The 27,995-nt window shown below is 36.8% G+C and overlaps 1 protein-coding gene across 4 annotated transcripts in view; it reads left to right on the top strand.

Annotated features, from left to right (window-relative positions):
- DYNC1I1 (dynein cytoplasmic 1 intermediate chain 1) overlaps positions 1 to 27,995 on the top strand; it is a 340,112-nt gene that overhangs the window by 60,578 nt on the left and 251,539 nt on the right. For all 4 annotated transcript variants that reach the window (XM_053609525.1, XM_053609523.1, XM_053609526.1 and 1 more), the window contains one exon: positions 24,993 to 25,108. In XM_053609525.1, coding sequence (XP_053465500.1) covers positions 24,993 to 25,108 — 116 coding nt within the window. The remainder of the gene's footprint in view (positions 1 to 24,992; positions 25,109 to 27,995) is intronic.

The raw sequence follows: 27,995 nt of genomic DNA, 5'->3' as shown, positions 1-27,995 counted from the left end.
AATTCCAACTTTCTTTTGACTAGTGTTAGCGTGGTATATATTTTTTCATTGTTTTACTATCTTTTTTAATTTTTAAAATATTATCTAATTAATTAATTATTTTAGATGAATATGAGATACACAGGATTAGGTTATACTGCTTGCATTTGTAAGGAAAAGTTCAAATTGTAGCTGTTTCCTTCACCCAGGAGAGCCATTTACACATGCTTTGTTCTCTTTGGGTGGGAGAAACCAAAGAGAACCCTCTCTACTTTTCTCTTTACATTTAAAGTTTATTTCTTATAGGCAGCAAATAATTGAGTATTGCTTTTTATCCATTCTGGCATTCTGTCCCTTTTAATAGAAGTTAACCTCTTAATTTGCATCATTTACATTTACTATGATTATAGTTATGGTAGGGTTTAAACCTCTATAGTACTGATATTTGTTCTCTACTTGTCCCACATACTCTTGTTCCTTTTTTTTTTAGTTCTTCCTTTTGTTTTTATTAAATTTTTTTTATGATTCCATTTTATATTTTTCTTTACTTATTAGCTATATTGCTTTGCTTTATTAATTTAGTGGTTGCTTTAGTGTTTATAATGTGCATCCTTAACTTACCACAATCAACCTACAAGTGATATTATGATGTTTTATGTGTATTATAAGAACTTGATAATACATTATGTTTATATTTCTCCCCCTCTTTCCTTTGTGCTATTATTATTATAAATTTTACTTTTATATGTTATAAAGCACATGCTGCATTGTTGGTATTTATGTTTAAATATCCAATTACCAAATTCCGCCATGTATAATGCACAGTTCTTACCCAAATTTTTAAGGGAAAAATAAAAATGTGCATTATGCATGGGTAACATGGCTCAGGACCAGGGAACCCCAGGGCCTCCTGCCTGGCCTGCCGGGTGCACAAGGTTCTAGACAGGGAGGATCCAGGATCCAGTGGTAGTGGGGCCAGAGCAGCCTTTTCTGAGCACTGCAATCAGGAGAGGGGGTACTAGCAGGGTTGGTGATATGCGTTATAGCCATACAATATGAGCCACAGCCATAAAATATCAGCCCTGAGGCCTGAGGCCTGGCCACATTTAGGAGACTGGGAACCCCATGGACCTGCCTAGCTGCCCGCGGACTGCCCAAGAACTTAGAAGTTCTTGCCCTGCCAGTTGTGCATGCAGCCATTTTGGCGAGAGCCTTCAACATGGCAGGGGGGAAGGCCACCAAGAGGAGAGAGATAGGGCAGCTTTCCCAGAACAGGTGGCTGTAGGAGGGCAGTGCAATCTGCATGTTTACCAGGGATGTATTAGCACTGCTCAAATATGTCTCTCCTGGCTGAGAGCAAGCTTCTTTCTTGAGGGGCATTTTCCTGAAAGTTTGGGCCCAAAACTTGGAACATCATTATACATGGGAATGCTTTATACATGGAACAATATGGTATTTCTTTTTTTTTTTTTTTTTTTTTTTTGTAGAGACAGAGTCTCACTTTACCACCCTTGGGTAGAGTGCCATGGCGTCACACGGCTCACAGCAACCTCTAACTCTTGGGCTTACGCGATTCTCTTGCCTCAGCCTCCCGAGCAGCTGGGACTACAGGCGCCCGCTATTTTTTGTTGCAGTTTGGCCAGGGCTGGGTTTGAACCCACCACCCTCGGCATATTTTTTTGTTGCAGTTTGGCCGGGGCTGGGTTTGAACCCGCCACCCTCGGCATATGGGGCCGGCGCTCTACTCACTGAGCCACAGGCGCCGCCCTGTTTAACTAATAAGAAAATTATCTCACATATTTACTCACATAGTTAACATTTTTCTAATGTTCTTTATTCCTTTGTGTAGATCTATGTTTCCACCTGGTGTCATTTTACTTCTACTTGGTAGAAATCCTTTAATACTTCTTGTAGTAAAAGTTTTATGTTAAGAAATTCTTTTAGCATTTTGTGTCGTAAAAGCCTTTATTATATCTTTGTTTTTGAAGTATGTTTTCACTGAGCACAGAATTCTCAGTTGGCAGTCATTTTTCTCAAGATTTTAAAAATATTGCTCATTGTATTCTCAACAGTATTGCTTTTTACCAGAAATTTACTGGTGTCCATGTGTTTATTCTTCTGTGTGTAAAATGTCTTTTTTCTGACTGTTTTTATGATGTTCTCCTCTGCATCTATTTGGAACAATTTGATTATGATGTTTTTGGTGTAGTTTTCTTCATTTTTCCTGTTCGAGTTTGTTAAAATTCTCAACAATCTTAATCTTGCTTTTCAGCAAACTTGGGGAAAAATAATAATTATTTTTTCACATAGTTTTTCTCTTTCACTTTTTCCTCCTTTTAAGATGTAAAAGACATGTATAGTAAGCAGCTTATAGTTTTCTCACAGTTCATTTTCTCTATTTAATTTTTCTTTTCTATCTATGTTTCACTGTTGATAGTTTCTATTACTATGTTTTTATGTTCACTAATCTTTGGTTTTACAATTTCTAATTTTCCATGAAGTTACACAGCAAAATTGTAACTTCATATTGTGTGTGTATTAACATAATTTAGTTATAGCTATTTTAGTACTTTTTTCTTTTATATTTGAATTAAAAGCTATTCACCCTCCACTGTTATAGCAATATAGTGTTCTGGTTTTTGTCTACATACTTACCTATAGCAACAAATTTCATATTTTTTAATGTTATCATGTTGTTGTTTAGAATCCTTTAATTTCAACCAGAAGAAGTTTTTTTCACTGGGCATGGTGGCTTATGTCTGAGTCCTTCTCAGGAGGCTGAGGTGGGAGAACCACTTAGGACCAGCAGTTCATAACTAGCCTGGGCAACATAGTGAGGCAGTATCTCTCCCCACCACCAACAACAAAAAAAAAGCCAGGTTCAGTGGCTTGTACCTGCGTCCCAGCTATTAAGAAGACTACAGTAGGAGGATTGCTTGAGACCAGAAGTTTGACACCAGACTGGCAGCCCAGTCAGTAGATTAAGACCCTGCCAGAAGAAAAGAGAAAAGAAAAGGAAAGGGTGAAGAAAAAGAAGGAAGGAAAGAAAGAAGAAAAATAAAAGAAAGAGAGGAAAGAAGAAAGATTTTTTTCAGTATTTTTTATAAGTCAGATCTAGTGGTGTTGAACTCCCTCAGCCTTTGTCCAAAAAATTATCTCCCTTTCATTTCTGCAGGACAGATTTGCCAGATACAATATTCTTGGTTGGTAGTTTTTATCTTCCCAGCACTTTGAATATATCACACCACTCCCTCCTGACCTGCATGGTTTCAACTGAAATATCTTCTAATAGTCTTTTGGAGGTTCTCTTTTAGACAAGCAGCTTTGTCTTGTTTTCAAAATTTTCTCTTTGATTTCAACTTTTAACATTTGTTTAAAATGTCTTGGTATGGGTATTTTTTGGTATTATCTTATTTGGTATTCTTTGGGCTTCCTGAATTCCTAGATGTGGTTTGTTCTTTTTTCTTCTCTCTCTCTCTTCCCCACTTCCTTCTATGACTCTCATAATGTCTATATTGGCCCACTTAATGTTATCCTATAATCCCCTTAATTTATCTTGGTTCCTTTTCATTCTTTTTTTTTCTTCTTTTTACTCCTCTGACTGGATGATGTCCAATAAACTGTCTTAGAGTTAATCATGTCTGCAGTTGAACACTTCTGATGAATTTTTTAGTTCCATTATTGTTTTATTCAGCTGTATGATTTCTTACTATTTGGCATTTTTTTTATATTTTCTTTCTCTGTGTTGAGATTCTCACTTTCTTCATGGAGTGTTCCTCCTGAGTTCAGTGAGCACCTTTGATTGATATTTTGAATTCTGTGTAGGGTAAATCAAGTATCTTCATTTTGCTAAAATTGATTTTAGATTTATCTAGTTTGTTCATTTGGAACATATTTTCATGTTTCTTCATTGCCCCTGCTTCTCTGCATGTGTTTCTGCATGTTTGGCAAACATCCATCTGTCCCAGTCATTACAGATTGGTCTCAAACAAGAGACCATCTTCACCAACCAACCTGGCCAGAGATCTTTGATGCCTTTCTGACCTTTGTGCTTCAAAATTGCCATCTGTTTTCTTAGTGGCCACCAGGAGACTATAGAATATGCTATGAATGCCCTGAAACAGGAAAAATAGGAACCAGGTCCTCAAGTAGTAGCTGGAATGATTGTGGTACTAGATGTGCGAACCAATTCCTTCTCTCCTTAGGAAGAAGTGAGGAGCTGGAGTTTATCACCCATTTGCTCTGTTCTTTGCCAGGGAGAGGAGCTATGGCAAATGCCTATATACTACTTTAGACAGCAAGCCCTTTCAAATCATTGTATTATTCTCTATTGCCCCCAGGTATCTAACAAATGCTGATCCCTTCATTTCTCAGATACATGCAAGTTAGAGACTAGTTCCTATGATAGCAAGTAGAAAAGTTGGAGATCTAGAGAGGTACTCCAATTCTTTCTAGGGGGAAGCTAGAAGCTTGTTTTTATTTCTAGAGTGATTTGGGGGAAGGAAATGTGAGAAGTATCCACGTACTTATTTAAACTCCCAAGGGCTAATGATTGCCTGCCCTGCCAACTCCAAGAAACAGGAAATTTAGGAGCCAGATCCTTGGCTAGCAAATAAAAATGTTAAGATACTAGATGTGTAGTGTAATCTCATCTAGAACAAAACTAAGAGCTGTGCTTTATTGCTAAAGAGAGCTAGAAAGTGGAGTCTTGGGAAGAGCCTGTAAGGCCATTCAAAACCATGGAATAACCCTGGAGATCCCTGGTAACTAGTGAATACTGGGCTCTCACAACTTCCAAAATAAATGAGTTAGTAGCCAGATTTTTAGGCAGCAACTGGAAAATTCAGGGCACTAGTTGCATAGTCCAGCTCCTTCTGGGGAGAAGCTGGAAGGTTGGTGGCTCTGCTGGAGTGAACTGAGAGGAGAAGGAGGGATGCGATGTGTCTACACACTCACTTAAACTCTTAGGAGACTGGCCCTATTAACTTCTAGATGAAGGCTAGTTAGTAGCTAAGCCCTTGGGTAGCAGCTGGAAAACTCAGGACTTTTCGTGTATAGTCTAATCCTTTCTGGGAAAAAGCTTGGAATGTGGCTTTGTTACCTACTCACCCTGTGCCAAACCAAGGGCATAAGGCATGGGAAGTGCTTGAGTGCCCATTTAAAGCTGCCTCTGTTCTCTGCCATCTCAGGGGACTAGTAAATTCTGGGGCCTATAAATTTCTAGAAGTAAGCAAGTTAGGAATTAATTCCTCTGGTAGCAACTGTAAAACTTGGGACACTAGATGTGTGGTTCAAACCTTTCATTTCTTAGGAAAAAGCTGAAAGATAGGGATTCTCCCTTGATGCATAATGCGCTGAGAGTGGGGTTTATGTCAAGAATATGTCTCACCATTTCCAACTTCTTTTGAAAAGGTAATGTTTTCAGTTGCCCAGTGTATAGTGTCTCTTAACTGGTTTCTTTTAACTAGTCCTCTTTTTTCAGAGGGAATTAATCCATATGAAACTGCTTATTTGCTGCATGTCTGCATGGAGGGAGAGTTCTGAGCTTCCTATTCTATTATCTTGCTAAAGTAACCAAAGTGTTTGTATCCTCATAATATTCTGAAATTAAAAAAAATTAAAAGAAGACAAAATAAAAAGTTCTCTTTGGTCATTTTTGATTGACATCAGAAAGACATTGCAAATATTACCTTGTTAGATGTTAGATATTTGAATTCCTATAAATTTCTTGAAGATTTATCTTGAAGCATAGTAAATTTACTTGGCATAGTAAATTCACAATTTCTTTCTTTGTGGTCTTCCTTTGAGGTCTTGCTTTTAAGACTTTTTAGTTAGGACAGGAGGAATGCTCAGTTTAGGGCTAATTCTTCCTCCCTACGGAGGCAAGATCCTAGTGTGTTTTCTATATAATGCCCTATAAATCTTGATGTTTTCCAATTTGCCTTGTATGGACAGGGACTTCTGTATGAGTGCCCCAAACTGTTATCTGTAATTTTTCTTCTGATAGTTGTTTCCATGGCCTCAGGTAGTTTTCTCACATGTACACACTGATCAATACTGAGCTGAACTCTCAAGGTTAACCATCTGTAGATCTTCTGAGTTTTCTCTGCATGCAGATTTCTTCTTTCTTCTGTTTCATCCTATGAACTCTTAAGTTTCTGGTCTCCATGGGCTCTTAATTCTATGTCTACACCTTAGGGGGTCTGCTAGATGTTACCTGGGTTCCCTGCCTGCACCATGACCTGGAAATTCTCTTCATTCAGTAAGCTTGGGCAATTGTATGGCTCATCTTGCTTGTATCCTCTTTTTCACCTATCACTGTTCTTCATTTTTTGACCTCTAGTGTCCTGTAAATTATTGTTTCATTAAACAATCCGCTTTTTTTTTTTTTTTTTTTGCTATCTATTTTGCTGTTGTTGTTTCAGGCGAGGGTAAATCTGGTCCCTGTTACTCCATCTTGGCCAGAAGCACAGTGTTGTGTCACTTGATTCTGATTTGTGTGTTAAGTATGTGATCAACAAAGCAAATGGCATTGGGGAAGAGTAAGGAAATAATATGGCACTTAGGAGAAAAATAGCTTCAAGAAAATTGCAAATAAAATGAGAATATAAATGCAATTGCTTGTTTTTTTAAATCAGGAAAATACTTATGCAATTATCAAAAATGCTTTGTTTTTTAGGGTATTATCATAGATTAAATGGATTAAAGATGCTGGAAGGGAAAAAGGCTAAAAAGAGAGTAAGTTAAAAGATTATAGGACAGAAATAGCTTGGGAAGTGAATAAATGTGTCTTTGAAATTTGAAATCGCAATGGGAAAGCTTGAAGGAGGGATTATGTTTAAAATGTTTTTTGTTGTCTTATGAAGAAAACGTAAATGCAAATGCCCCTGGGAAGTCACCAGTCCTCAGGGAGATGGGCTGACTATATAAGAGGAGAAGGGCTGGCATAAAGGAAAAGATTCTCAATTTTAAGTAGATATTAATGAGCAAGAAGGGCACTTTGTGGCTCCTCACTTTGATTTATTAAACCCAATAACGTATAGGAATTCTTAGTGGCTTCTGATTTCATTGAAGCTGCATGAGTATTTTTCCTCTATGTATTAGCATTTTAAACTCTTGATAGGGTATTTTTGAGTATTTGGAAGCAATGAGGGAAAACAGAGCAGAGATTTGGCTGCTCTTGTTCTGAAAGGGGAACTTAAGAACTTCCTTTGGTCTTTGGCAGACACTATGTAGATCTCTTCTTTCTCTAAACCATCTTCTCTGCATACTTGACTGGAAGAATGAATATTTCTCTTGAATATATCAGGCACCATCCCAAACTGCTAAGGTGAAATAGATTTCTCTGTCAAGAACAGACATACAACCAGTTCTATAAAGATACCAGAAAAGCATATATTTTTCAAGATAATGGTAGGCATTAGAGAATAATCAAACCAGGCAGTTCTGAAAGCCTTTTTACATTACAAAGTTATTCCCATTTGCCTTACGGAACAGTAATAACCTCATTAGCCCTTGATGAAGGAAGGCTCTCATTTGGTCTATTCTCCACATTTTATCAAATGGATTTACACATTATGTTTAGATTTCTGATTTGAATCAATTCTCAAACAATGCCTGGTATTATTTGAAAATAATAATTTGACACTTGAGTGAGGTTACAATCTCTGCCTCTTCAATAACAATTATACTCTCCATAGAAATTGAAATATGGAATAGTATCTTGTAGTGTATGTGTGTATATGTATGTATCAAAATGTAATAGTGAAATAGACTTTAGAATCTATGAATTTATATGAATTCTGACCCATGAAAAGCTTTAAGAAATTGATTTTAACAGATTCAATCAAAATTTTGTCACAAGAGAGGGAAGAAACGCTGAGCTTACCACTTAACAATAATCATTTACTTGTTCCCACGCATTTCTTGAGAAGCTATTATCTGCCAGCCTTTGTTATCTACCCTCAAGAATCTTGACTAAGCAATTATGAAGTATGTTTTGTTCCACACTATCAACTGGATTTTCAAAAAACAATATTCCTTTTTCTTTTGATTACAGTTTGTGAAGGCCGGTGGTAGGGAGGTGTGCCTGTACTCTGGTACTCAGGGATTTGAAGAACTCTATAATTTTATAACTTTGTGTTACAAATTCTATGAAAGCTTATTCACAAATAGCAAGGCAGTAAAATGTCATTTCTATACATTTTTTCTTTTGCATCATCAGTGTCCTTTGTGTATAATATTGGAGAAACTGACTTCTGTACCTTATTATTCTGAACTTTCAATTTCCTGTGTAAAGTAAGGCCTTCCTAGCAGAACCTCCCCCAATCTTGCAAAGTTCTGTGAAAACCATGACTATTTTGATACTTCTCTCATCCTAGAAATTTTGCAAGATTGATTGGTGTTATGAAATCCAAAGCTAACCCTTTGGCTGTGCCTAGTGAATGAGCCAGACTTGACATTTGCTTCTGCTCAGGAAAAATACTTTAGCTGCCAAACTAATATCTCTGCACAGTAAGAAGCAAATATCATGGAAATGAAATAAATACTTCCTAAAATGATTTTCAAAATGTGAGCATAGAAGAATGGAAATTCTTCTTTCTTGAGATAGTCAGAAAAAGTCAACCCTCGCTGCTTCTCAGTACTTGGAGAAAAACACCCACTGTGAACACAGGTGAGAAAGCTGTGTGTGTGTGAGAGATGAGGGGACTCCAAATCCAGGTTCACTTCCTTGGTGTGGTGCATTTGGTATCCATTCCTAGCTGTAGAAATCATTCCTTGAGATATCACGCCCTAGCAACACACTCCCTTAGAACTCAGTGTTTGGAAACAAATTAACTCCTTGTCTACCCTAAATTCTTTCTCAGAGCCTCCCAATTGTACTGTTTTCTTTCCATTTAGCACTATCACTACTGAGTGCTTTTTCATTAACCTAGATCAAGTCTCTGCCCTTTGTCAGACTATTGATCACAACTCCAGGAATCTTCTCTGGCTTCTCTTTGAATTGATGTGTAGCGTGGATTTTGTTTGTTTCCTCAGCCTACCCATCCATCTCCCTTTCCTCCACCCTCAGCTTCTAAGGTGTGGTCACTCTCCACAGCTGACATCTGCTCCTCCTCTGTCAGAGGGAGACTTAGATTCCACTTTCCATATAGTTTCTATATGAACATATTTTAAATGCTGTCTTTCCGCTGTCAGTCCCTTGCTCATTAACTTTTAATAATTCCTCTTTGTCTACAGCATAAAGTCCAAGTTCTTTAAACTGATACTTATTACCCTCTAATAACATGGCCTCCGTATACCCTTCTAGATTTATCTCCCGTTGCTCCTCACTTAAAACTTATATTTTAAAAACTGACCTCAGGCTTAAAATGTGAATTCAGTCTTCAGATCTCTGTAAATGCTGGGCTGCCTCCCTAAGACACTGTCCTCATTCCTTTCCTCTTAGCCGAGTCCTGCATATCCTTCAGGGCTCACGTCAGGCCTTCTAGTTTCAATAAAACCGACTTCATTTGTCCAAACACATAGTGATCTGCCCTTATTGTCTCCTGTCCCACTTACTGAGTGACTCTCTCATGTTGGCTCTCACGATTTGCTACCTTTTAATTTTCTTTTTATAATTTTATTTTTTAATAGACACATAAAAGTATATGTATTTATCGTGTACAACCTGATGTTTTAAAAGTATATATGTATTGTGGAATGACAAAATCTAGCTCATTAACACATGGATTCTTTCACATAGTTATCATTTTGTGGTGAGAACACTTAATGTCCACTCTCAGCGTTTTTTAGGAATATAATACAATGAACTTTGAATTATTATTTGACTTACAATTTTTTTACTTACAATTAGTTTATTGGGATGGAACCACCTTGTAAGTCAAAAAACATCTGTGTAGTGTTCTTAACTGTAGTCACCATGTTATGCAATAGATCTCTTGAACTTACTCTTCCCATATAACTGAAATCTTGTATCCTTGGACCAACATCTCCCCAAATCTCCCTTCCCACTGTCCCAGCCCCTGGTAACCACCTTTCTACTTTCTACTTCTATGAGATCAACTTTTTAATATTCTCTATGTGAATTAGACCATGTGGTATTTGTCTTTCTGTGCTGGCTTATTTCACTTAACATAATGTCTTCTAGGTTGTCACAAATGACAAGGTTCCTTCTTTGTTATGGCTGAATAGTATTCAATATTCCGTTGTGTATCTAGACCACATTTTCCTTATTTATTCATCTGTTGATGAATACTTAGGCTGACTCCGTATCTTGTCTACTGTGAACGTTCTGCAGTGAATGTGCAGGTGCAGGTACCTCTTTGCTGTACTGATTTCACTTCCTTTGGCTAGATACCCAGTAATGGGATTGATGGATCATATGGTAGTTCTATTTCTAATTTTTGGAGGAACCTCTATACTGTTTTCAATAATGGCTATACTAACTTACATTACCACCAACTGTATGCAAGGATTCCCTGTATTCCACATTCTCACCAACAATTGTCTTCTGTTCTTTTGTCATAGTCACAGGTATGAGATAATAGCATGTTGTGGCTTTAATTTGTATTTCCTTGATGATTAGTGATCTTGATTATTTTTTTTATATACCTGTTGGCTGCTCGTATGTCTTCTTTTGAGAAAACATTTTTAAAATTTGGTAGTTTTCTTGCTATTGAATTAAGTTGTTAATACATTTTGGATATTAACCCTCATCACGTGTATAGTTTGCAAATGTTTTCTACCATTCTTTGGGTTGTCTCTTCACTGTATTTATTTTCCTTTGCTGTGCAGAAGCTCTCACTTTGGGGTAATCCCATTTGTCTACTTTTGCTTTTACTGCCTATTCTTTTGGGGTCATATTCAAAACATTATTGCCCAGACCAATGTAATGGAACTTTCCTCTTTGGTTTCTCCCAGTAGTTTCATAGTTTCAGGGCACACATTCAAGTTTTAGTTTATTTATCTATTTATTTATTTATTGAGACAGAGTCTCACTTTTTGTCACCCTTCGTAGAGTGTCATGGTGTCATATCTCACAGCAACCTCAAACTTTTGGGCTCAAGCAATCCTCTTGTCTTTTAATTTTTATCATTTGTAGAGAGGGTGTCTCACTTTTGCTCAGGCTGTTCTTGAACTCATGAGCTCAAGCCATCCACCTGCCTGGGCCTCCCAGAGTGCTAGGATTACAGGCATGAGCCACTGTAACCGGCCATTAAAGTTTTAGATCAGTTTTGAGTTGATTTTTGTATATGGAATCAAATAAAGATCTAATTTCACTCTTTTGTGTATGGATATCCAGTTTTCCCAACACTATTTATTGAAGAGACTATTGTTTCCCTTTAGTGTCTTGCCACATTTGTTGATAATCACCTGGCTGTAAATGTATGTAAATTTATTTCTGGGCACTGTATTCTGTTTTGTTGCTCTATGTTTATCTGTTTTTATACCAGTACCATGCTGTTTTGATTACTACTACACAGAGCTTTGTAGTATATTTTGAAGTGGGGTAGTGTGATGCTTCCAGCTTTGTTCTTTATCCTTGAGAGCTCAAGATTGTTTTAGCTATTTAGCTATTTATTTTCTGTTTTATATGAATTTTAGGATTATTTTTTCTATTTCTATAAATAATGTTATTGGTATTTTGATAATAGTTACATTAAATCTGTAAATTGTTAGATATTTTAACAATATTAATAATTCCAATCCATGAGCACAGCATATCTTTCCATTTATTTGTGTGTTCTTCAATTTATTTCATCATGTTTTATAGTTTTCAGTATTAAGATCTTATTCCTGTTAAGTTAGATTTATTCCTAAGTATTAATTTATCTCTATTATAAATTGATTATTTCTTGATTTCTTTATTCAGATAGTTCGCTGTTATTGTATAGACACGCTACCAGTTTTTGTGTGTTAATTATTGTATCCTGCTACTTTATTGAATTTATTTATTAGTTCTAACAATTTTTCTTTCTTTCTTTCTTTTTTTTTGAGACAGAGTCTCACTATGTCCTGCTTGGTAGAGTGCCATGGCATCATAGTTTACAATAACCTCATCCTGGGCTGAAGTGATTCTCTTGCCTTAGCCTCCCAAGTAGCTGAGACTGCAGGCACCCACCACAACGCCTGCTATTTTTTAGTTGTAGTTGTCATTGTTGTTTGGCGAGCCCAGGCTGGGTTTGAACCTACCAGCTCTGGTGTATGTGACTGGCGCCCTAGCCGCTAAGCTACAGGCACCAAGCCCTCTAACAGTTTTTTTTTTTGAGACATCTTTAGGGTTTTCTATATGTAAGGTTATGTCATCTGCAAACCAGGGCAATTTAACTTCTTCCGTTCAGATTTAGATGATTTTTATTTCTTTTTCTTGCCTAACTGTTTGGCAAGGACTTCCAGTACTATGTTGAATAGAAGTGGTAAGAGTAAACATCCTTGCCTTGTATGGATTTTAGAGGAAAAGCTTTCAACTTTTCCTCCTTGAGTATGATATTCACAATTGGTTTGTCATAAATGGCCTTTACTATCTTGAGGTACATTCATGTATACCTAATTTACTGAGGTTTTTTTTTTTTTATCATGAAATGGTGTTAAATTTTGTCAAATGTTCTTTCTGCATCTATTAAAATGATCATATAGTTTTTGTCCTTCATTCTGTTAATATGATGTATTACATTTAATAGACCTCCCTTATACATGTATGTGGGAGCCATGTTCTAAGACCCCAGTTGGATGCCTGAAACCATAGATAGCACTGAACCTGGTTGTTTTATTCATATCTTCCACCCATAAATTTAGTGCTGTTTCCATCTTAACTAAACACTTATCATGCATTATGGTGGTGCTGACTTTTGCAGTTTGAAGTGAAATAGCAAAACTAGCTTCAATTTCTTTTTCATTCTTTGCAATTTCACAAATAAATGATTCATTCTTACCACAGATCTTAGCAATCTCAACATGTTCTTTTTTTCTTATTAAGTTGAGAACTTTCATCTTTTCACATAAAGGAAGGATTTAATGTATTCTCTTGGGCATATCCAAATTGCTGACATCACTATTCTTGCCCTCTGGAGCCATTATTGAATAAAATAGGGCTTCTTGAACATAAGCAGTACTGTGCCATTTGATGTGACAACTGAAATGAATATTAAGTGACTAACAATGAGCTGGTAATATACAACTGGGCAAAGGGATGATTGGTGTCCTGGCACGACAATGCAGATAGCATGAGATTTCATCATGCTACTCAGAACACAGTGTAATTTAAAAATTATGAGTTGTTTATTTCCAAAGTTTTTTCATTTAATATTTTTGGCCATAGTTAATTCTGGGTAACTGAAATGACAAAAGTGAAACCTTAAATAAATGGGAGGGAGACTACTTCATTAATTTGTATAGATGAACCATCCTTGCATCTCTGTGATGCATCCCACTTAATCAGGATGAATGATATTTTCAATGTGCTTTTGAATTTGGTTTCTATTATTTTGTTGAACACTTTTGCATCTGTGTTCAATGGGGATATTAGATTATAGTTTTATCTTTTTGTAGAATTCTTATCTGGTTTTGGTATCACGGTAATACTGGCCTGAGTTTAGAAGTATCCCTCCTCTTCAATTCTTTGAAAGTATTTGTGAAAAACTGGTATTAGTTCTTTAAATGCTCCCTAGAATTCAGCAGTGAAACCATCAGGTCCTTGGCTTTTCTTTGGTGGGAAACTTTTCAATACTGATCTGATCTCCTTACTCATTATTGGTCTCTTCATATTTTCTATTTCTTCATAGTTTATTCTTGGTAGGTCATATATATCAAAAATTTTATCCATTTCTTCCAGGTTATTGAATTTTTTTGACATATCTTTGTTCATGATAGTATCATAATTCTTCATATTTCTGTTGTATCAGTTGTAATGTCTTCTTTTTCATTTCCGATTTATTTGAGTCTTCACTCTTTTTTTCTTAGTCTAGCTAAAAGTTTTTCATCTAACTTTTCAATAGAGAACTCTTCACTTTATTGATATTTTGTATTATTTTCTAGTCTATTTTATATACTTCTTTGATTCTTATTTCCTTTTTTCTGCTAACTTTGAGCTTAGTTTGTTCTTGTTTTCCTAGTTCTGTTAGGTATAGTACTACAGTAGGTTATTTGTGATCTTTCTCCTTTTTTTTATTTTATTTTATTTTTGTTGAGACAGAGTCTCACTTGGTAACCCTTGGTAGAGTGCCATGGCATCTTAGCTTACAGCAACCTCAAACTCTTGGGTTCAAGTGATCCTCTTGTCTCAGACTTCCAAGTAGCTGGGACTACAGGCACCTGCTACAATACTCAGCTATTTTTTTTTTTTTTTTTTTTTTTTTAGAGATGGGGTCTTGCTCTTGCTCAGGCTGGTCTCAAACTTGTGAGTTCAGGCAAATCTGCCTTGGCCTCCCAAGTGCTGGGATTACAGGCATGAGCCACCGTGCCCAGCCAGCTTTCTTCTTTTGATGGAGGCATTTATTGCTATTAACTTTCTTCTTAAAAGTGCTTTTGCTGTATTCCATAAGATTTGTATGTTGTATTTCAATAAATTTTTAAATTTCTCTATTAATCTCTTTATTAACCTATTGGTGGTTTAAGAGTTTGTTTTTAATTTCCATATATTTGTGAATTTTCTGAAGTACTTCATGTTATTGATTTCTAGTTTTACACCCTGTGATCAGAAAAGATTATTGATACTTCAGTCTTTTTAAACACTATAGTTTAAATGTTTGTCCCCTCAAAAACTCATGTTGACATTTAATTGCCATTGTAACATTATTAAGAAGTGAGACCTCTAAGAAGTCATTAGGCCATCAGGGCTCTACCCTCTTGAATGGATTAATGCCATCATCATGGGAGTGGGTTTGTTATTAAAAGAATGGGTTCCATATAGAAGGACAACTTTGGCTCCTTTTGTCTCTATTGCCCTCTTTTTTGCCCTTTCACCTGGGATGATGCAGCAAGAAAGCTTTTGCCATTTATGACCCCTTGATCATTGATCTTGGACTTTCCAGCCTCCAGAACTATAAGTCAGTAAATTTCTGTTCATTATAAATTAGCCAGCCTGTGCTATTCTGTTATAGTAGTACAAAACAGGGTAATACAGTAAATTTGTTAAGATTTGTTTTAAGGCCTAATATGATTTATCCTGGAGAATGTTCCTTGTGCAGTTGAAAAGAATGTATATTCTACAACTGTAGAATGTTCTATATATATTCATAGATCCATTTTGTCTAAAGTGTAGTTTGAGCTGATATTTCCTTATTGATTTTCTGTCTGGATAACTTATCCATTGCTGAAAGTGGAGTGGTGAAATCCCCTACTATTATTGTATTATAGCCTATCTTATCTTTCAGAACCATCAATATTTGTTTTATATATTTAGGTGCTCTCATATTAGATGCATGTATTTCTATAACTGTTCATATGCTCTTGTGGAATTGACCCCTTTATCGTTATATAACTACCTTTTTGTCTTTTTTTAGATTTTGATTTGAAGTGCATTTTAACTGATATAAATATAACTACTCCTTCCTCTTTTTATTTCCATTTATGTGGGATTTTTTTTTTCCATCTCTCCACTTTCAGACTAAGTATGTCTTCATAGAAAAGTCTCTTAAAGGTAGCATATATGTCTTTTTTTCTATTCATTCAACAACTCTATCTTCTGATTGGAGAATTAATGCATTTACATTCAAGGTAACTATTAATAGGTAAATCCTTGCTATTGTCATTTTGTTATTTGTTTTTTAGTTGCTTTGTAGAACCTTTGTTTCCTTCTTCCTCTCTCCTATCTGGATGTCTTTCTTTGTGGTTAAGTGATTTTACTCTAATATTATGTTTTGATAATTTGCTTTTTAAGATTTGAGTATCTAACTAACCTATTCAGTTAGAATTAGATGATGTTTATGCTAATTGTGGAAGATGTGCTAAGGTGCTCTGAAAGCTTTTATGAGCCCTGGAAAGCTCTTGGGTGGTGGGTTCCTTCCCCACTCCCTAATCTTGAATCTAACTTTCAATTGTTAGATTTAACTCTTGTTTGGGGCAAGTGGCATCAAAGAGGATCAATATTCATGACAAATGTCTTTATCTACTCTCCTGCTCAGTGTTACACTGAACACAAGAAAATTAGGCACGGAATAACTGAATATCCACATGCAAAAGACTGAAGTTGGACCCCCTACCTTACACTGTACAAAAATTAACTCAAAGTGGATCAAAGACCTAAAACCATAAAACTTTTTGGAGAAAACATAGATTTAAATCTTCATGACCTGGGGCTAGGCAATGACTTTTTAAAGATATGAAATCAAAAGGACAAGCAACCAATGAAAAAACAGATAAATTTAAATTCATTAAATTTGAAAACTTTCACTCTTTAAAGGACATTGTCAAGAAAGTGAAAAGGAAACCCATAAGATAATTGAAAATGCCACAAGTTATATTTGATAAAAGGTCTAGTATCCATAATATATAAATTTTTTTTACAACTCAATAGGAAAAAGACAAATTACTTAATTTTTATGTGAGCAAAAATTTGCATAGTCATTCTCCAAAGAAATGCAAATAGAATGAGCACAAGATAAAGATGCTCAGTATCATTAGTGATAAGACAAATGTGAATCAAGACTACAATGAAATACTACTTTATATTTAGTACTATGTTATAGTAAAATAGATAATAAAAGTTGAGGAGTATGTAGAAAAATTAGAGCCCCATACATTACTGTTGGAAATATAAAATGGTACAGCCACTTTTAAAAATAGTTTTGTAGTTCCTCAAAAAGTTAAATATGGAATTACCTGTCATATGATCTGGCAGCTCCACTCTCACACTTTTCATTTCTCTTGAATATGAACCTTTGTCCACACAAAAACTTATATAGTTGTTCCTCTGTATTCACAAGGGATTGATTCCAGAACCACCCCCGCCCAGATATCAAAATCTCAGTGTTCTCAAGTCCCTGATATAAATGGTACAGAATTTACGTACAACCTATACACATCCTCCTGTATACTTTAAATCATCTCTAGATTGCTTACAACATCTAATATAATGTAAATGCTGTGGTAATAGTTTTATACTGTATATTTTTACTTGTATTATTTTTATTGTGCAGTTATTTTTTTCTTTTTGAATATTTTCAATCAGAATTTGGTTGATCTAAAGATGCAGAACCTGGGGATAAAAAAGGCTAACTGTACACAAATGTTCATTGCAAAATTATTCACAATACCCCCAAAAGAAACAATCCAAATGTCTAGATATTGATGAATGTGTTAAAAATAATATAGATCCATACAATGGAATATTATTCATCAATAAAAAGGGATGACATATGCTACAATATTAACCAACTTAAAAAACATTAAAACAAAGTGAAACTAATCAGACAAAAGAGCTGTGCATTGTTACTCCCTTTACTTGAAAGTAGGTAGAAAATAAAATTAGTTGTTGCCAAGGGCTAAGGAGAAAGAAATATGGAATGACTGCCATAGGTACAGGATTTCTTTTGGTGTGACAGAAGGGTTGCATGAGTAGATACTGGTGATGATTACACAACTTTTTGAATATACTAAGAATCACTGCACTGTACACTGTAAGAGGGGAAATATCATAGTATGCGAATTTATTTCAATAAAAGAAAATTAACATAGTCTTGATCATAAGTCTCTAACCAAAGAGCTCTGCTTCCCCTTACCTTCCATCAACAATCCCTCATCCACCCAAGTCCTTGCCACATCAAAATTATTTTTCTATTTATATTTTTGCTTTTATTCTTAAAGACACAACATATTAGTTTCTTTGAAATGTAGTGGTTTTCTTTAGCCCTTCACCTATAGGCACAAAACCCATGCCTATCCTCCATATTTCAGGATGCAGATGCAAAGGCTTCAGACACTGATATATGGTTCATGGATTGAAAAGAATGGATTTTCAAAAAATGGAGACAAAGTCAGAGTATTCTGACTTTAGTGGACAACTCTGTGCTTTATACGGATTTATTCTCCATGGTATTAAAAATATTTAAATTTCTAATTACATTCTTAAACATTACTAATGTTTTTCTTAAAGTTTCTTCTCATCTTTGAAATAGGAGAAGAGGCACATAGTGTTATTGATTAGAACCCTAATGGTGATGTACATGTTTCTCATGCTGTTAATGGTAAGACAGGATCCTTTTGTTTGGCAGTAAGTCTGTATAGCCCTAACTTCCTCAGCCTTGGTAGATATTATATAATCATATTTACATTGCACTCTGGGCTTCATCTTCCTTATGAAAAGAGGTAGCAAAGCCATGCTAACTTTATTATGGGTAGCAGACAAAATCACAATTGAACCAGAAAGAGAAAGGGAAATGGGACAGTGATTTGTAGAGAGTAATTTTCTTCTTGTGATTCGTATTGTTCAATCAAGGACAAATGAACAGCACCTGAGTAGAGTGGTCTGTGCTGGTGATAAAACAGAAATCTTTGCAGCCTAAGCAGTGGCAAATAACCTTTTCAAACTACAAGTTGCTTCATTTATTTTTTGTTAGAAAAATCCAGCAAAATAAAATTTCCATTTATTGTTCAACAATATTGTTTTACATATACATCAAACAGGCCAAATAATAAAAATAAAATAATAATAAGCAACTTTATAGACAAAATAAGGAGAAAAAATGAAATCTTTTATCTTTGGCTTTTTAACTAGCTACGTACGGTACTGCTAAGTACATACATGAAAAAAATTACTGGATGCTCAGAATAAGCATTTTTATTACTGTTTTTGCTTTTTATATAAGGTTGTTTTTTTTCTCCTTTGAGTTTATAATGTGGTTACATTATAGGACAGAGAACTCTGTGAAGGCTGGTTTGATTGTCCAAGATTATTTCATTTTTTATTCTTTATCAAAATCTGATTTTTCTTTTCAGAATAAACATTTCAACTTTGGTGCAATATGGCTTTGCTCAATCAGCTTATTCAGTCAAGTTGACAGGACAACGTGGAAAGGAAATTCCCAGGACTCTTAGCGGGAGTCCAGACTTATTTCTGGGGTTGTCCCCTTGTCATTTAAGGATAATGCCATGTCAGCGTATCAAGGATCTGTAGTTCCACTGTCCAGCATGTCTGGATTCCTCTGCCAAACTTTTTAGTTTTAGATCTAGCATAGATTTTGAGCCAGTTTCTAAATATTTTGGACACTACAATCTACTTTGTCCAGCCTTCATCTTCTTTCCCTCACCTGGCCTGGCTCAGACAACTTCATGAGGCTGGTTCAAACACATCTTTCCCATTCAAGAGCAATAAGCCTTCTTACTCTGGAATCTGGGTCCAGGGTGGAGAAGTCCAAGCAGATTTGGTTAAACAATGAAGTTCCTATCCTTTTACCCTAGCCACATCTAAGTTCATGATACTCTGCCGTTAGTTGGCATCAGATCACCAAGTAAGGGAGTGGGGCATGGACAGACTTCCTAAAACACAGATGATTGCTAAACCCCATCCCTAGGGTTTCTGGTACATTGAGTTTGGGGAAAGGACTGTGAGTTTACATTCTAAGTTATTCCTGAGTTGTGGTGTTGCTGTTGGCTAGGGACCACACATTGGAAACCTCTGCCCTCAGATTTTTCCATTTGGGTTTTTTTCTGCATTTGTTAAATGTGGTCACAATTAATTCAAATATATGAGGCTGCGTTGTACTGTTTAAGTGATACTGAATTGATTGTTTTCTCACTAAGCACTGCAGTTCAGTAATTTTAAAATCTTAGTAAATTCTCTTAATTTGGTGAAAACACATAGTACGTTTTAGTGATAGGCCAAGTCAGCCAGGACATAAATATTTAAATCTGTTTGTATTTCTGCATCATTTCTTCTGCCTTTTCCTCTTTCATTTCCTTCTTGCCTCCCTCCCTTCCTCCTTCTCACCCTCCATTCCTCAAATATTTACTTAGAGGCTGCTCTATACTGTACCATAAAGTAAGCCTTAGGCTACAGAGATAAATTAGCAAGGGATAAATAAGTTTTCAGTCAATTCAGAGGAGACCAGACATGAAAAGATGTGAATATAGTCACATTCCGTATAATGGTGTTTTGGTCAATAGTGGACCACACACACGGCAGTGATCCCATAAGATTATAATACTGTATGCTTACTGTACCTTTTCTATGTTTAGATATATTTAAATACACACATAGTGAACATTCTGTTAAAGTTGCCTACAGTGCTCAGTACAGTAATATACTGTGTAGGTTTATAGCCTAGGAGCAATAGGTTATACCAGGTGGCTTAGGTGTGTAGTAGGCTGGTCTGTCTAGGTTTGTGTGAGTGCACACTATGATATTTGCACACCAACGAAATCACCTAACTGCATTTCTCAGGACATAGCCCCGTTAAGTTCTCATGGCTGTACAATGGCATGCACCAAGGGCTGTGGTAGAAGTATCTATGTGGGAGCAGGGCAGGAGCTGAGCAGGAGGGCAGGTGCAATGTCAGGAAAGGTGTTGCAGACTCAGAACTGAAGAGCCAACATGGACTCTGTAGCCTAACTAGAAGAAATGGGGTTTATATTTGTATTAATGCTACCGTGTTTCTTTCGTTTTGTCTTTCTCTTCCTCCTTTACTGACCAGTTTACCTTGCAGTAAGGACTCAGTTGGAAGGCACACCTGAGGGGAAGGTCCACCAGAAAGGGCCACCTTCTGGCCATCCTTTCTGGAGCACCCAGGGCTAGAGCAATCGGATGGTGCTCACCTCTGGAAATGATGTCCTTCTAGAATGTCCTGAAAATCTAAGCCAGGCCACCTGTCTAGAATCCTTTCTCATGTTTATAAAATGAATGCATATGTTCAGACTTCTATAATATGTGGTGGCAGGTGTGCCTTGAGGACTGGATGGTCATTAGGCATCAGAATTAAGAAAAACAAGGCCAGTACAGCACAGTTTTGAAGGACATGGTCCTGAACTTAGTGTTTGATAGAACCACGGCCCAGCTCTTCCACTTACTGCCTGTGTGATTTTGCCAAGTATCTCAACACCACTGAGCCTCCATTTTCTCAACTGTAACATTGAAATATAATATAAAATTTTAATGAAGATAAAATAAGATACTGAATGAAAAGTGTTTGGTATATTGTAAATACATGGTTACTAAAAGAGAGAAACTAGGTGCAAAGAATGAAAGTGTTTGATACAAATGCAGTTTAATCAATCTTGAGGTCAGGAAAGTTGCAGTAATCTGCCGGTACTAGGAGTTAGATGTGTTAGAAGGAGTTGTTTTAAAATTATAAACTACTTGAGACAAATTTATCCTGAATCTAGGAGAAATACAACTCTTTAATGTGTCAACTGATTAGTACATTGGGAAAATCTTATGAAGGCAACTCAGCCTTTATTTCTTTTTGATGGCTTGGGTCCAACTAGGACCTTGAACTCACAAATATAGCATCAATGAAAAAATGGTTGAAACTTTTTAATAATTATTGAGAAAAGAAATTACTTTTCTTCTCTATGTATATACACATGTGTTTATTTGGTTTCCACTTTTTGCCTTCACAAAATTAAAAAGGCTTAAAATTTAATAACAATAACAATGTTTAAGATAAGGACTAGAAACAAAACCTCCAAAGAATGAATGAAGATAAATACATTCAGAAAAGAAATCAGATGACTGCTGCAATGAAATATTGAGCAGTAATGATAATAATAATGCAAAAAAGTAACATTCACATTGTCAGATAAGAGTATGTCTGTTACAGAATGCTTTGACGCTGAGGTTCACTATGGAGTCATTCCTCCATGCTGAAATTACTTTTGTTTTAGTAATATAAACACACTTTCTCAAGCTAAGTTTTGAAAACTGAGAAATTTCACAGTAATAAATAGTAGTTTTAGTTTAAAAGAAAAGCAAACAGATTCTCCCAAGGAGCAAAAATCTATACCTGTGCCCCCTGAAATTACAAGTGTGATTCTTGTCTTAATGGCAGAGATCATCTTACTCTACTATCTTAAAGGATCTTTAATTTAGAACATTAGAACATATGATTTTTCTGATTTCTTTTTACAAATAGAAGCATTCTTATAATCCTCAAAAAAGATAAATTAAAACTACTTGAGCCAAGAGCCACTTGCTGTGCGCCAGGCACTAAATGGAGCGCTTTACAAATGTTAGTCTCAAGGAATCTTAACAGCTTAATGGTAACTATCCATTTTCAGATAAGAAATATAAAGAATAGAGGCTCAGCAGGATTTGTCACTTGTCCAAAGCTTTCATCTACCATTCAGCTGGTAAATGACAAAGCAGGGATCTGAACCCAGTTGCTGTGCGAGTGCATGGCTTAACTGTGATGCTATGCTGTCTCGCCAGTTGGCTTCAGCGTCTGTGGTGGATTATCAAATTCCAGAGTAGGCTCTTATGGCCCAGCGCCTGTTGCTGGTCACTCAACAAGATATGTCTGCAGCTTATGTCATGTTAGCAAGTGCCCCCGAGTCTGCCTGTAGGTGTGTCGCTACCACTCAAGCAGGGCCTGGAGATCCCCAGGCCTTACACAGATGCTGATGGGAGACTCTCTCTGTGCCAGGGGAGGCCCCAGTTTGAAGTGGTTTCTTCTCCATCTCCTCGTCTGTCATAAAGACCAACCTGTTGGGACCTTAGAAAGATGCTCTGGGCTAAATAACAGCAGGAAGGACTTTGCTTCAAGCCATCCTAGGTCTCTCTTCATGTTTTCTTCTTCAGATGCTTCAAGAAAGACCCATTTCAACAAGGAAAGCAATATTTTCTGATCCAAGGAGGTTTTAAAATAATACTTTGAATTCTTCCTTTGAAACTTGGAGCCTTTTGCCTCATTGGGTAATTGAGTTTCTAGTGCTGTTCCTGTGGTTCCCTCTATAAGGAGCTTGTGAGAAAGGGCTGGGGCCAAACCTGGCCCTCTTTTGCCCTCTTGTGGCTGAGAGTTCCCAGTGAAATAGGCCCAGGTGGGCCAGGCCTGTGTGGTGGGTACTTAGGCTTCAGTCAGGCTTGTGTTGGACCTCGGAGACAGCCAGACAAGCTTGTCATTAATTGATTGACTCACTCATTGATTTTTATTTTATTTTATTTTATTTTACTGAGACAGAGTCTGACTCTGTTGCCCTGGGTAGAGTGCCATGGCATCTTAGCTCATAGCAACCTCTAACTCTTGGGTTTAAGCAAATCTCTTGCCTCAGCCTCCCAAGTAGCTGGGACTACAGGTGCTTGCCCCCAATGCCTGGCTATTTTTAGAGACAGAGTCTTACTCTTGCTCAGGCTGGTCTCAAACTCCTGAGCTCAAGCTATCGACCCATCTCGGCCTCCCACAGTGCTAGGATTACAGGTGTGAGCCACTGCACCTAGCTGGGCTTGTCCTTCAAACTAGCGATGGTTCTCTACTACTTTGTGCCCAACTTAGACCTCACCTTAATTGTTTTAGTAACTCACAGAAAAGGAGAATTTTTGTTTTCTTAGAATTTGAGGGAGATTGTATATAAAAAATCTTAACTGTGATATATATTCTCTCTCATTTTTATAATAATTTAAGGAAATGAAGCAATAATGCAATGTGTTATTATGTTATAATACAATAATATTATTATCAAGTACAATATTATGCATAGGATTTGCTTTTATTGTTCTTAGGGAGCTAAGGAATGTCAGATTTTAGCTAAATGGGTATTATACCTGTTCCTCTTTTTTTCTAACAGACACACACACATACTCCATGCCTGGACATTACCTAGAAGCGTAGTAAAATATGTCTACTGTGAATACTACATCTATATACTAAAAAGAAAGTTCTGAAAACTGTGTTAAGATATTTATGTTTATAAATTATGTACATCTGAATACTTAATACATATGTGGTTTATGCGTTATAGGTATGTGGTACATACACATTACCCGTAACAATCATATTAGAAAGTGCTGTTATTTCCTTTAACCTAGGAGGAGGCTGAGACACAGAAAGCCTAGTCACTTGTTCAAGACAACACACACAGCTGGTAAATGGTGGGCCAGAGGCCACCAGACAATACTGCCTCTATGACTAGATAGTTCCAGGTATCTCAGGGTCCTGTAGGATATTTGAAGCAACTCAGAACTCACCAGTAAACACCTTAAGTAGAAGTTTGGCATGGTAGGAAAAGTGTTGTCCCAGCCCTTGAGTCAGTGGTATTTCAGCTCTGCTTCTACCATTTATGAATTGTGAATACTTGGGAATGTCTCTTAAACTGAATTTCACTTTCCTCATCTATAATATGATAACATCTCCCTCCACACTTCATAAAGATATCATGAGACAGGTTAATATAATGGATGTAAAACCATCGGACAACTCCTGAAGTGCTACTTAAAGATTCAGAAATGGTTTTTTACGTGATCCCGGTTAGCTCTGGAATGCTATGCTAAGACTTTAATCAATCACTCTGGCACAGTGTCTCTTTCACTTGTCTGTGCTATCTATCAATGTGTCTTTCAAACAAATTCACCTGCATATCTGCGTTTGTTCCTTTTCTGGAGAAATGAGAAGTGACATACTCCTCCTTGAAATATGATACCCTCCCTGCAATCACAGGGAGTGTGTTACCCCACTAAGGAAACCATCTCTCTTTTCTTCAAATTTGAGAAGCATTACACTTCTTTTTCCCCTCTCACCTAAGAGACTAGAATCCTGTCTTGCAAATGAAAGGCCCTTAATAAAATTTAACCCAATAGAATCAGAGATGCTCAGAATGGAAGGCGTCTCACCTGAGCCAGACCAAGAAGTTAATTTACAGATAGGAAAGCTGAGGGTCAGTGTGAGTCTTATTGGACATCACTCAGCAAATTAGGGTCCAAGTGGGTCAAGAACCAAAGTATCCTGACTTCCAGCTCCAGGCCAGTTCTGCCTGTACTGAGATGCTACGGGGGTTTGTGGCTTGTTTGAGTGCTTTGTTTTATTACTGACCATTCTTCTGCAAGGAATGCTTTCTCTCTGTAAGCATTTGTTCTTTGTTACTTGCAGAAGAAGACTGCATAAGCTGGGTGTGTCGAAGGTTACCCAAGTGGATTTCCTGCCGAGAGAAGTAGTGTCCTACTCAAAGGAGACCCAAACTCCTCTTGCTACACATCAATCCGAAGGTAAACTGTGTCTTTTGTTTACTTTCCTTATTATCTCTGGAGAAATTGTCAGGGAGTAACATCCTTCTTACCGATTTCATATCCTACCTTAAGAGATCGTCACAGGACACAAACATAATGGCGCACTGAAAGCCAAAGTCTCCAGCTCTGATTTTGAAAGCTATGGAGAGGGAACCCAATGATATTCTACCAAATGACCCAGGAACTTCAAAATGCGTATTCTGGCCAGGTCAAAATTGTGGGAGGAGGAGGATGAAAATCATCATGGGACACTATTATAACAAAACTTTTCTGAATTTTATCAGTAAGAAGAGTGCATACATTAAGGTACATCATTTGCAGGGGTCAGCAAACCACAGCCCACCACCTGTTGCTAGAAATAAAGGATTGTTGGAACACAGCCACATCCAACCATTTACATCTATGGTTACTTTCTTGCTGTAATACTAGGCTTGAATAGTTGTGAAAGAGACCGTATGGCTCATAAAGCCTAAAATCTGGCCCTTCGCTGGAAAACTTGGCCTACTCCTGATTTGCTTTGCTAATTCAGATGAAAGTATCCAAGAGTGTCTGAGCACAATTTTAAAATATTTTCCATGCAAGGTCCACATAGATGAATGGGAATTGAACCCAATACCAGAAAATATCAAAGTGAAAACTTCTCATCCAAATCTCAGGAATTGTAAAAGTACAGTAATAAGAGAAGTTGAAGCTGATATATCAAATGCTTGCTAGAAGTCAAACATGACACCAACACAAAATTATGCAAAAATAAAAGCAGAAAATGCATTTACTGAAAATAGAGTAAGTGAAAATTTCATTGTTAGAGCCTTTCATTACATAGCAGGGCAAATTTTCTTTTTACTTCATGTTATTTTCTTGTTTGGTTTGGAGAGGCAAATGGAGTTCTGGGTTCATTGCTATTCTATAGTAATTACTGAGCAAAAACCTTAACAACAGAAAAATGACTAGCATTGGTTGGTTTACAGCAAATAAGTAAATGGTACAGTCTGGTTTGTGCAAGCTACAGAGATTTTTCAACTTTTGTTCTAAAAACATAACATGAAGGACAAGTGAAATCTGACTGCCTGAAGTCCAGTGCTGCTATAGGCCTTCTGAAAACCTTTCTTTCTTAATGCTGTTGGGAGGATGCTTATTTAGTAGCAAGGCCTCGGTGTCTTCAAGACCTAGAGTGAAAAGAATTTTAGAAGCAAACAAGTAGCACCCTCTGGTGGTGAAATTTTAAACCAGGCTATCCAACAAACTTGAGAACTATTAATGTGGCAGAAAATACAAAGTCAGAAAGAAGAAAAAAAAGACAAAAAGGAAATACAAAATTAGAAAAGCCTGTGAGAGTTCACCTAGTCTATCCTTTGGCCTCCAGACAAGAACAGGAAGATCGTTAAAAAACACCCTCACCACCAACCAAAACATTTGTTTGACTTAATTTGCTGCCATGGGTATTTTCAGAGCTATAGCTAGAGGTATGTTTATTTAGTTCCAAACTTGAACCATAACATAAAGTTATACAACTGAAATCAGAGAAGGAGTGAATTATTTTTTAAATGTGTATACTTAAGATATTGGAAGTAGTAAAGAAATATTTACAAGGGAAGATAAATTAAGGATGAAAAGGCATCAGCCCTAAAATTTTAAACTGGAACACATCAAAAGGAAAAGCCTGTGCATTCCATTTTATGACTGCAAAGTGAACTTGGGAGCTCTCATTATCCTGTGGTTTAAGCAGCAGGAAAGGAGGAATTTATTTCTCAACTATTGGCAGAAGTTTTTTCTGTTTTGTTCACAAGACTCATAGAGCTTTTTTGTGATGATGGACATTGAGACGGTTCAAATTCCACAATATGGATTTCTAAAGCTAACTACCATAGCTTTTGACACTAAAGAAATCCCTGATGGGTATAGACAATAAAATGTTCAGATTTGAGCTCAGCACACTGTCCTCTCCCCATGGGCAATGGATTGACCTTTGGCTGCCCAGGAGTCAAGGTGCCCATGCTGGCCTTTCACCTGCTGAGTGGAGCCGCCTGGCGGGAGAGCTGAGCAGAGCCGTGGGCAGTCAGCGCTGAGATTCTACCATGCACCGTAAATATGGGTTGGCTCTCAGTTTGGGGTCTGAGCCATGAAATGTTTTCATGACAAATGCAGCCTTTCAGAGGCAGGAAACAACTAACACAGTGAGGCTCTTGGATGGATAATATTTGAAGCTGTGGTATATGCAACATCTGCTTTGGCTCCTTGTTGCCTGTGACGTAGGAAGACATGCTAACTACTTTTTCAGTCCCCGTTTGACTATGCTCAGACTAGTGATCTCAGAGCATCGATTTGTTCTGCCTCTCATGGAGGTCTAGTGCACTCAGTCTCTTACATGTTCCAATTTTACTTTTGAAAATGAAGAGGAAGGTCCTCTTGGTTTGCCCAAGCTCTGCACAGGCTCTGCTGTGCGCTGTGATAAACATTCTCTCCATAGTGGATACAGGTATTAATGGTGGTAAAAGAGCTCTGTTATGAGAAGCACCGCAGAGGATGTTTAAGCAAGGACTATTTTGTAACCAAGTCTGCAAGAATACTGTTCTGTCTACCAGGTCAGAACATCCTTCTCTGCTTAGCTCCTTAGTCACTGGGAAAGAAGGCCAAGAGTAAGGAACACTGACTAGGAGCAGGATAGCTTTACCCCTCGAATATTTTTTAAGACCGTGATTTCATTCCTAAGTAGTAATTAAGAAAGGAGAGAAAAATTATGGTTCCTTGCCAGACTGCCTCTGCTTTGCCTGTTACAAATCTCTCCCGGACTGACCGTGAGGTCCTGAGGTCAAGGAGCTAATATTCTGCTTAGTATACTGACTAATTGACTGGCTCATAAGAGGCA

The sequence above is a fragment of the Nycticebus coucang genome, chromosome 11, assembly GCF_027406575.1.
Source record: "Nycticebus coucang isolate mNycCou1 chromosome 11, mNycCou1.pri, whole genome shotgun sequence".
NCBI lineage: Eukaryota > Metazoa > Chordata > Mammalia > Primates > Lorisidae > Nycticebus > Nycticebus coucang.
This window is presented reverse-complemented; position numbering and strand designations above follow the sequence as displayed.